Genomic DNA, 8495 nt, shown 5'->3' with positions numbered 1-8495 from the left:
GGCGGGGCCCGGGCCGAGCGCTCCCCGTGAGCGGCGGGGCCGGGCCGGGACCCCCGGGCCGGGACCCCCGGGCGGGCCATGGCGGGGAGCGGCGGAGCCGGGGCGGCCCCGCGGGAGCACCGCCTGCAGCCCGGGGACACCCTGCCGGGGCTGGCGCTGCGCTACGGGGTGACGGTGAGCGGCGCCGGGGACGCCGGGGGGACACCGGGGGGACACCGGGGGCAGGGGAGGTCCCCAGGGGTCTTGTCGGGCTCGTGCTGGCCCGGCTCGCGTCCGCTGTCCGCTTCGTGTCCTTATCCCTGTGCCCATCCCTGTCCCTATACTGGTCCCATTCCATCCCGGTCCCGTTCTTGTCCCGGTCTCATCCCGATCCCGGTCCAATTCCATCCCGATCCCGGTCTCGTCCCGGTCCCGGTCTCATCCCGTTCCCGGTCTCGTCCCGGTCCCGGTCCAATTCCATCCCGTTCCCGGTCTCGTCCCGGTCCCGGTCCCGGTCTCATCCCGGTCCCATCCCGTTCCCGGTCCAATTCCATCCCGGTCCCGGTCCCGGTCTCATCCCGATCCCGGTCTCGTCCCGGTCCCGGTCTCATCCCGTTCCCGGTCTCGTCCCGGTCTCGTCCCGGTCCCGGTCCAATTCCATCCCGTTCCCGGTCTCGTCCCGGTCCCGGTCCCGGTCTCATCCCGGTCCCATCCCGTTCCCGGTCTCATCCCGGACCCGGTCCCATCCCGTTCCCGGTCTCGTCCCGGTCCCGGTCCCGGTCCCATCCCGATCCCGATCCCGGTCCCATCCCGTTCCCGGTCTCATCCCGGTCCCGGTCCCATCCCGGTCCCGGTCCCGGTCCCGTTGCCATCCCGGTCCCGCCCCGCAGATGGAGCAGATCCAGCGCGCCAACCGCCTCTACTCCTCGGACTCGATCTTCCTGCGAGCCACGCTGCTCATCCCGGGACACCGGGACACGGCCGGGGACCCTCCCGGTGACAGCCCCGGTGACAGCCCCGGTGACACCCCCGGTGACCGGCCCGGATCCCCCCGCCGCGAGCTGTCGTGCTCGGATTTCCTGCGGCGCTTGGACGCCGAGATCGGCCGCTCCAAGGAGGCGGCGGCGCAGCGGCTGCGGGGCCGCAGCTCCGGGTGCGGACCGGGAAAAACCGGGATAAAACTGGGCGGGAGATCGGGGTGAAACTGGGAGAAATTGGGGAAAAAAATGGGAAAACTTGGGGGAAGAATTGGAGTGAAACTGGGAGAAAATTGGGGAAAATCTGGGGGGAAATTGGGATGAAACTGGGAGACAATTGGGGAAAAATTTGGGGTGAAATTGGGGGAAAAATAGGGGAAATCTGGGGGGGAAATTGGGGTGAAATGGGGGGAAAATTCGGGAAGAACTGGGGGAAAACTGGGAGAAAATTGGGGGGAAATTGGGATGAAACAGGGAGACAGCTGGGGAAAAGTCGGTGGGAAACTGGGAGGAAAGTGGGGAAAAACTCGAGGAAAAAATTTGGGAAAAACTGGGGTGGGGGGGGGGAAATTGGGATGAAACTGGGAGAAAAATGGGGAAAAAAATGGGGGAAATTTGGGAAAAATTGGGTAAAAATGGAAGGAAAATGTGGGGGGGAAAACCTGGGGGGAACTGGGGTGAAAGGGGAGAAGGCGCGGGCGGAGCGGAGGTGCCCGGCAGGGGCGGGGGGCGGGTGGCGGTGCCACCCCGGTGTCACCGGCTGTCCCCGCAGCCCCGCGCCCGCCGGGGGCGGCCCCGGCCCCGCGTCCCCCCGGAGCGCCCGCCTGGGACCCCGGCCCCTGAGCCGGAGCCCGCGGGCGGCCGCGCTGCGCGACGCCGAGGACGAGATCTTCACCCTGTGACAGCAGGGACAGCGAGGGGACACTGGAATGGGACATTGGGGACACTGGAATGGGACACTGGGGACACTGGAATGGGACACCAGGACGAGATCTTCACCCTGTGACAGCAGGGACAGCCAGGGGACACTGGAATGGGACATTGGGGACACTGGAATGGGACAGCAGGACGAGATCTTCACCCTGTGACAGCAGGGACAGCCAGGGGACACTGGAATGGGACACTGGGGACACTGAAATGGGACACCACGACGAGATCTTCACCCTGTGACAGCCAGGGGACACTGGAATGGGACATTGGGGACACTGGAATGGGACATTGGGGACACCAGGACGAGATCTTCACCCTGTGACAGCCAGGGGACACTGGGGACACCAGGACGAGATCTTCACCCTGTGACAGCCAGGGGACACTGGAATGGGACATTGGGGACACTGGAATGGGACACCAGGACGAGATCTTCACCCTGTGACAGCCAGGGGACACAGAGTGGGGACATTTGGGACACTGGAATGGGACACTGGGGACATCCAGGACGAGATCTTCACCCTGTGACAGCGGGGACAGACAGAACCTGGCGCTGGGGACACCCAGGATGTGACACTGAAGACACCAGGAGGTGACCCAGGAGGTGCCACCAGAGGTGCCACCAGAGGTGCCACCGCTCCTCCCGGCCGTGGAGCCCGAGGGGACACGGGGACTTTGGGGAGGTGTCCTGGTGTCCCCTCCCTGTCCCCCTTGGGGCCGCAGGGCCACTCCCGGGGCAACTGGGAGATACTGGGAGCCACTGGGGACGGGGACGGGGACAGGGACGGTGCCACCTCCCCCTGCCAGCTTGTAAATAAACCGGAGCATTGTCACCCGGCTGGGCTGTGTCACCCCTGGGGACAGGGTCACACCCTGGGGACACTGTGACACCCCTGGGGACACTGTGACACCCCTGGGGACTCTGTGACACCTCTGGGGACAGGGTCACACCCCTGGGGACTCTGTGACACCCCTGGGGACAGTGTGACACCCCTGGGGACAGTGTGACACCCCTGGGGACACTGTGACACCCTGGGGACTCTGTGACACCCCTGGGGACAGTGTGACACCCTGGGGACACTGTGACACCCTCTGGGGACACTGTGACACCCTGGGGACACTGTGACACCCTTGGGGACTCTGTGACACCCTGGGGACACTGTGACACCCTGGGGACACTGTGACACCCTAGGGACTCTGTGACACCCTGGGGACACTGTGACACCCTTGGGGACTCTGTGACACCCTGGGGACACTGTGACACCCTGGGGACAGTGTGACACCCCTGGGGACACTGTGACACCCCTGGGGACTCTGTGACACCCTGGGGACAGTGTGACACCCGTGGGGACACTGTGACACCCCTGGGGACTCTGTGACACCCTGGGGACACTGTGACACCCTGGGGACAGTGTGACACCCCTGGGGACAGTGTGACACCCGTGGGGACTCTGTGACACCCTGGGGACACTGTGACACCCCTGGGGACAGGGTCACACACCCTGGGGACACTGTGACACCCTGGGGACACTGTGACACCCTGGGGACAGTGTGACACCCTGGGGACAGTGTGACACCCTGGGGACACTGTGACACCCGTGGGGACACTGTGACACCCTGGGGACTCTGTGACACCCCTGGGGACACTGTGACACCCTGGGGACTCTGTGACACCCCTGGGGACTCTGTGACACCCTGGGGACAGTGTGACACCCGTGGGGACACTGTGACACCCTGGGGACACTGTGACACCCCTGGGGACATTTGGGGACAGCGCAGCCCCTGGGGACACCGCGCCGGCGCGGGGCTGGATCCCGGAATTCCCAAATCCCTGGGGAGCATCCGGATCCCAAAATTCCCCACCCCAATCCCAAATCCCAAACCCCAAATCCCAAACTCCAAACCCCAAACCCCAAATCCCAAACTCCAAACCCCAAACCCCAGCAGGGGCAGAATTTGGGAACCTCCCTGTGCCTCGGAGAACGTGGATCCCAAATTCCCAAATCCCAGAAATCCCCAAATCCCAAATCCCCGTCCCAGGATTGGCGCCCCTCCCAAACTCACCGGAAATCCCCCCTCCCCCATGGAAAAAAAAACCCAAATCCCATTAAAAAAATTCCCCAAATCCCACAAAAATCGACTCCAAAATCCAGGAATTCTTCCCAGCTTCCAGCGCCCGCCCGGGCACTGTTATTTATAATATTTATATGTGGAACCCCGGGATTTTGGGGGGAAATCCCGGGATTTTGGGGGGAAATCCGGGATTTGGGGGGGAAAACCCAGGGTTTTGAGGAAATCCCGGGATTTTGGGGGAAATCCAGGATTTTGGGGGGAAATCCCGGGATTTTGGGGGGAAATCCGGGATTTTGGGGGGAAATCCCGGGATTTTGGGGGGAAATCCGGGATTTGGGGGGGAAAACGCAGGGTTTTGAGGAAATCCCGGAGTTCTGGGGAGAAATCCCGGGATTTTGGGGGGAAATCCCGGGATTTTGGGGGGAAATCCCGGGGTTTTGGGGGGAAATCCCGGAGTTCTGGGGGGAAATCCCGGGATTTTGGGGGAAATCCCGGGGTTTTGGGGGTGCCACCCCCCGATTGTCACCAGGGGGGGGAGGGGACACCCGGGGGTATTTACAGCGTGGGGGAGGGGCGTACGTACATATTTATAGGATTTTTTGGGGGGAAAAGGGGGAATTCCCAACAAAGTGCATTTGTCCGGCTGTCCGGGGGAATTCCCGGCCGGAATTCCCTGGAAAATCTTCCGGGGGTTTCGGGGAGGGGAGGGAAATTCCAGCCCATCCCCCCCCTCCCGGGTTAAAGGTGGGCGGGGGCCTCGGAGCCTGGAAGAAAAGGGGGAAAATGGGGGAAATAATGGGGAAAATGGGAAAATTAACAGGGAAAATTAATGGGGGAATGGGAAAATTAACGGGGGAAATAATGGGAGAAGTGGGAACATTAATGGAGAAAACAATGGGGAAAATAATGGGAAAAATAATGGGGGAAATGGGAAATTAATGGGAAATAATGGGGGGATAATGGGGGAAATGGGAAATAATGGGGAAATAATGGGGGAAATGGGACATTAATAGGAAAAAATGGGGGGATAATGGGGGAAATGGGAAATAATGGGGAAATAATGGGGAAATAATGGGAAATTAATGGGAAATAATGGGGGGATAATGGGGGAAATGGGAAATAATGTGGGAAATAATGGCGGAAATGGGACATTAATGGGAAATAATGGGGGGATAATGGGGGAAATGGGAAATTAATGGGAAATAATGGGGAAATAATGGGAATAATGGGGGAAATGGGACATTAATGGGAAATAATGGGGAAATAATGGGAATAATGGGGGAAATGGGACATTAATGGGAAATAATGGGGAAATAATGGGAATAATGGGGGAAATGGGAAATGAATGGGAAATAATGGGGGAAATGGGAAATTAATGGGAAATAATGGGGAAATAATGGGGGGGTAACAGCAATAATGGGGAAATGGGAAATGAATGGGGGGATAATGGGGGGATAATGGGGGAAATGGGAAATAATGGGGAAATAATGGGGGAAATGGGAAATTAATGGGAAATAATGGGGGAAATGGGAAATGAATGGGAAATAATGGGGAAATAATGGGGGAAATGGGACATTAATGGGAAATAATGGGGAAATAATGGGGGAAATGGGAAATAATGGGAAATAATGGGGGAAATGGGAAATGAATGGGAAATAACGTGGGCCAACGGCAGCGCCGGGCACCGGGGGCGTGGGGGACACGCAGGGGACACTGGCGGGTGACACCCCGGGGACACCGGGGCTGTGGCGGGCTCTCACCTGTGCCCTTGGTGGCACTGCCAGCGCTGTGGGTGGCACCGTGTCCCCGCGGGGCCTGGGCCGTGCCCGGGGGGCCGGGGGGCGGCGGGGCCCGCCTGGGGACACCGGGGACACCGGGGACACCGGGGACGCCGGGGACGGTGGCCTTGTCCCCCCGCAGAGAGCGCAGCAGCTGCCGGTGAGCGGCTTCCAGGGCCTGGGGGACAGGGGACATGGGGACACTGGGACAGGGGGACACTGGGACAGGGGGACATGGGGACAGGGCTGGGGACAGGGGGACACTGGGACAGGGGGACACTGGGCCAGCCCCGGGGACACCCGAGTGTCCCCTCCATGTCCCCAACCCCTCCTTGGTGTCCCCTCCGTGTCCCCATTAACGTCCCCTCACCCTGAGCCACGGCAGCTTCCCAGCGGTGTCCCCAACCATGTCCACACTGATGTCCCCAATGTCCCCAGTGATGTCCCAGTGTCCCCAGTGTCCCCAGTGATGTCCCCTGTGTCCAAAGTGTCCCCAGTGGTGTCCCCAATGTCCCCAGTGATGTCCCCAGTGTCCCCAATGTCCCCAATGATGTCCCCAGTGTCCCCAGTGATGTCCCAGTGTCCCCAATGTCCCCAGTGGTGTCCCCAATGTCCCCAGTGATGTCCCAGTGTCCCCAGTGTCCCCAGTGATGTCCCCTGTGTCCAAAGTGTCCCCAGTGGTGTCCCCAATGTCCCCAGTGATGTCCCCAGTGTCCCCAATGTCCCCAATGATGTCCCCAGTGTCCCCAGTGATGTCCCAGTGTCCCCAATGTCCCCAGTGATGTCCCCAGTGTCCCCAGTGGTGTCCCCAGTGTCCCCAGTGATGTCCCCAGTGTCCCCAGTGGTGTCCCCAGTGTCCCCAGTGATGTCCCCAGTGTCCCCAGTGTCCCCAGTGATGTCCCCAGTGATGTCCCCAGTGATGTCCCCAGTGATGTCCCCAGTGTCCCCAGTGTCCCCAGTGATGTCCCCAATGTCCCCAGTGATGTCCCCAATTTCCCCAGTGTCCCCAGTGATGTCCCCAGTGTCCCCAGTGGTGTCCCCAGTGATGTCCCCAGTGGTGTCCCCAGTGTCCCCAGTGGTGTCCCCAGTGGTGTCCCCAGTGTCCCCAGTGTCCCCAGTGATGTCCCCAGTGTCCCCAGTGTCCCCAATGATGTCCCCAGTGTCCCCAGTGATGTCCCCAGTGTCCCCAGTGGTGTCCCCAATGTCCCCAGTGGTGTCCCCAGTGTCCCCAGTCTCACCCTGAGGCTCAGCAGTTTCCCCCGCAGCTCCTCCAGGGTGCCCAGGATCAGCTCCGTGTCCCCGGGGGTGTCCCCGACGTCCCCGGGGGTGTCCCCGACGTCCCCTCCCGGCCGGGGGTGGCCCCTGGGGAGGCTCAGGTAGAAGAAATTCCCTGCAAAGGGACGGGGGCACCTCAGTGGCCCCCGCCAGGCCCTTGGTGGCCCCGGGGACTCCTGGTGGCCCTGCTGGAGGTTCTGGTGTCCCCAGAGGGGGATTTGGTGGCCCCAGGGGAGGTTCTGGTGGCCCCAGAGGATTTTTGGTGGCCCCAGGTGGGCATTTGGTGTCTCCTGGTGGCGTTTTTTGTGGCCCTTTTTGGGTTTTTGGGGCCCTTTTTGGGTTTTTGGTGGCCCCAAAGGATTTTTGGTGGCTTTTTTTGGTTTTTGGTGGCTTTTTTTGGTTTTTGGTGGCTTTTTTGTGACTTTGGTTGCCCTTTTTTGGGTTTTTGGTGGCCCTTCCTGGGTTTTTGGGGCCCTTTTTGGGTTTTTGGGGCCCTTTTTGGGTTTTTGGTGGCCCTTCCTGGGTTTTTGGGCCCTTTTTGGGTTTTTGGGCCCTTTTTGGGTTTTTTGTGGCCATTTTTGGGTTTTTGGTGGCCCCAAAGGATTTTTGGTGGCCCCAAAGGATTTTTGGTGGCTTTTTTTGGTTTTTGGTGGCTTTTTTTGTGATTTTGGTTGCCCTTTTTTGGGTTTTTGGTGGCCCTTCCTGGGTTTTGGGGCCCTTTTTGGGTTTTTGGGGCCCTTTTTGGGTTTTTGGGGCCCTTTTTGGGTTTTTGGTGGCCCCAAAGGATTTTTGGTGGCTTTTTTTGGTTTTTGGTGGCTTTTTTTGTGATTTTGGTTGCCCTTTTTTGCGTTTTTGGTGGCCCTTCCTGGGTTTTGGGGCCCTTTGTGGGTTTTTGGGCCCCTTTTTGGGTTTTTGGTGGCCCCAAAGGATTTTTGGTGGCTTTTTTTGGTTCTTGGTGGCTTTTTTTGGTTTTTGGTAGCTTTTTTGTGATTTTGGTTGCCCTTTTTTGGGTTTTTGGGGCCCTTTTTGGGTTTTTGGGGCCCTTTTTGGGTTTTTGGTGGCCCTTTTTGGGTTTTTGGTGGCCCCAAAGGATTTTTGGTGGCTTTTTTTGGTTTTTGGTGGCTTTTTTTGGTTTTTGGTGGCTTTTTTGTGATTTTGGTTGCCCTTTTTTGGGTTTTTGGGGCCCTTTTTGGGTTTTTGGGGCCCTTTTTTGGGTTTTTGGTGGCCCTTTTTGGGTTTTTGGGGCCCTTTTTGTGATTTTGGTTGCCCTTTTTTGGGTTTTTGGTGGCCCTTCCTGGGTTTTGGGGCCCTTTTTGGGGTTTTGGGGCCCTTTTTGGGTTTTTGGGGCCCTTTTTGGGTTTTTGGTGGCCCCAAAGGATTTTTGGTGGCTTTTTTTGGGTTTTGGTGGCTTTTTTGTGATTTTGGTTGCCCTTTTTTGGGTTTTTGGTGGCCCTTCCTGGGTTTTTGGGGCCCTTTTTGGGTTTTT

The 8495-nt window shown here is 59.1% G+C and overlaps 1 protein-coding gene across 1 annotated transcript; it reads left to right on the top strand.

Annotated features, from left to right (window-relative positions):
- The first annotated feature begins 78 nt into the window (after positions 1 to 78).
- On the top strand, positions 79 to 1939 carry LOC144247801 (lysM and putative peptidoglycan-binding domain-containing protein 1-like). The gene is made up of 3 exons (XM_077789434.1): positions 79 to 174; positions 870 to 1117; positions 1711 to 1939. The coding sequence occupies exons 1-3, from the start codon at positions 79 to 81 to the stop codon at positions 1856 to 1858; spliced, it is 492 nt and encodes a 163-aa protein (XP_077645560.1). The 3' UTR covers positions 1859 to 1939.
- Positions 1940 to 8495: the final 6556 nt, after the last annotated feature.

Source organism: Lonchura striata, chromosome 33 (assembly GCF_046129695.1).
Source record: "Lonchura striata isolate bLonStr1 chromosome 33, bLonStr1.mat, whole genome shotgun sequence".
NCBI lineage: Eukaryota > Metazoa > Chordata > Aves > Passeriformes > Estrildidae > Lonchura > Lonchura striata.
Note: the sequence above shows the minus strand (reverse complement) of the source record. Positions and strands in the feature narration are given on the sequence as shown.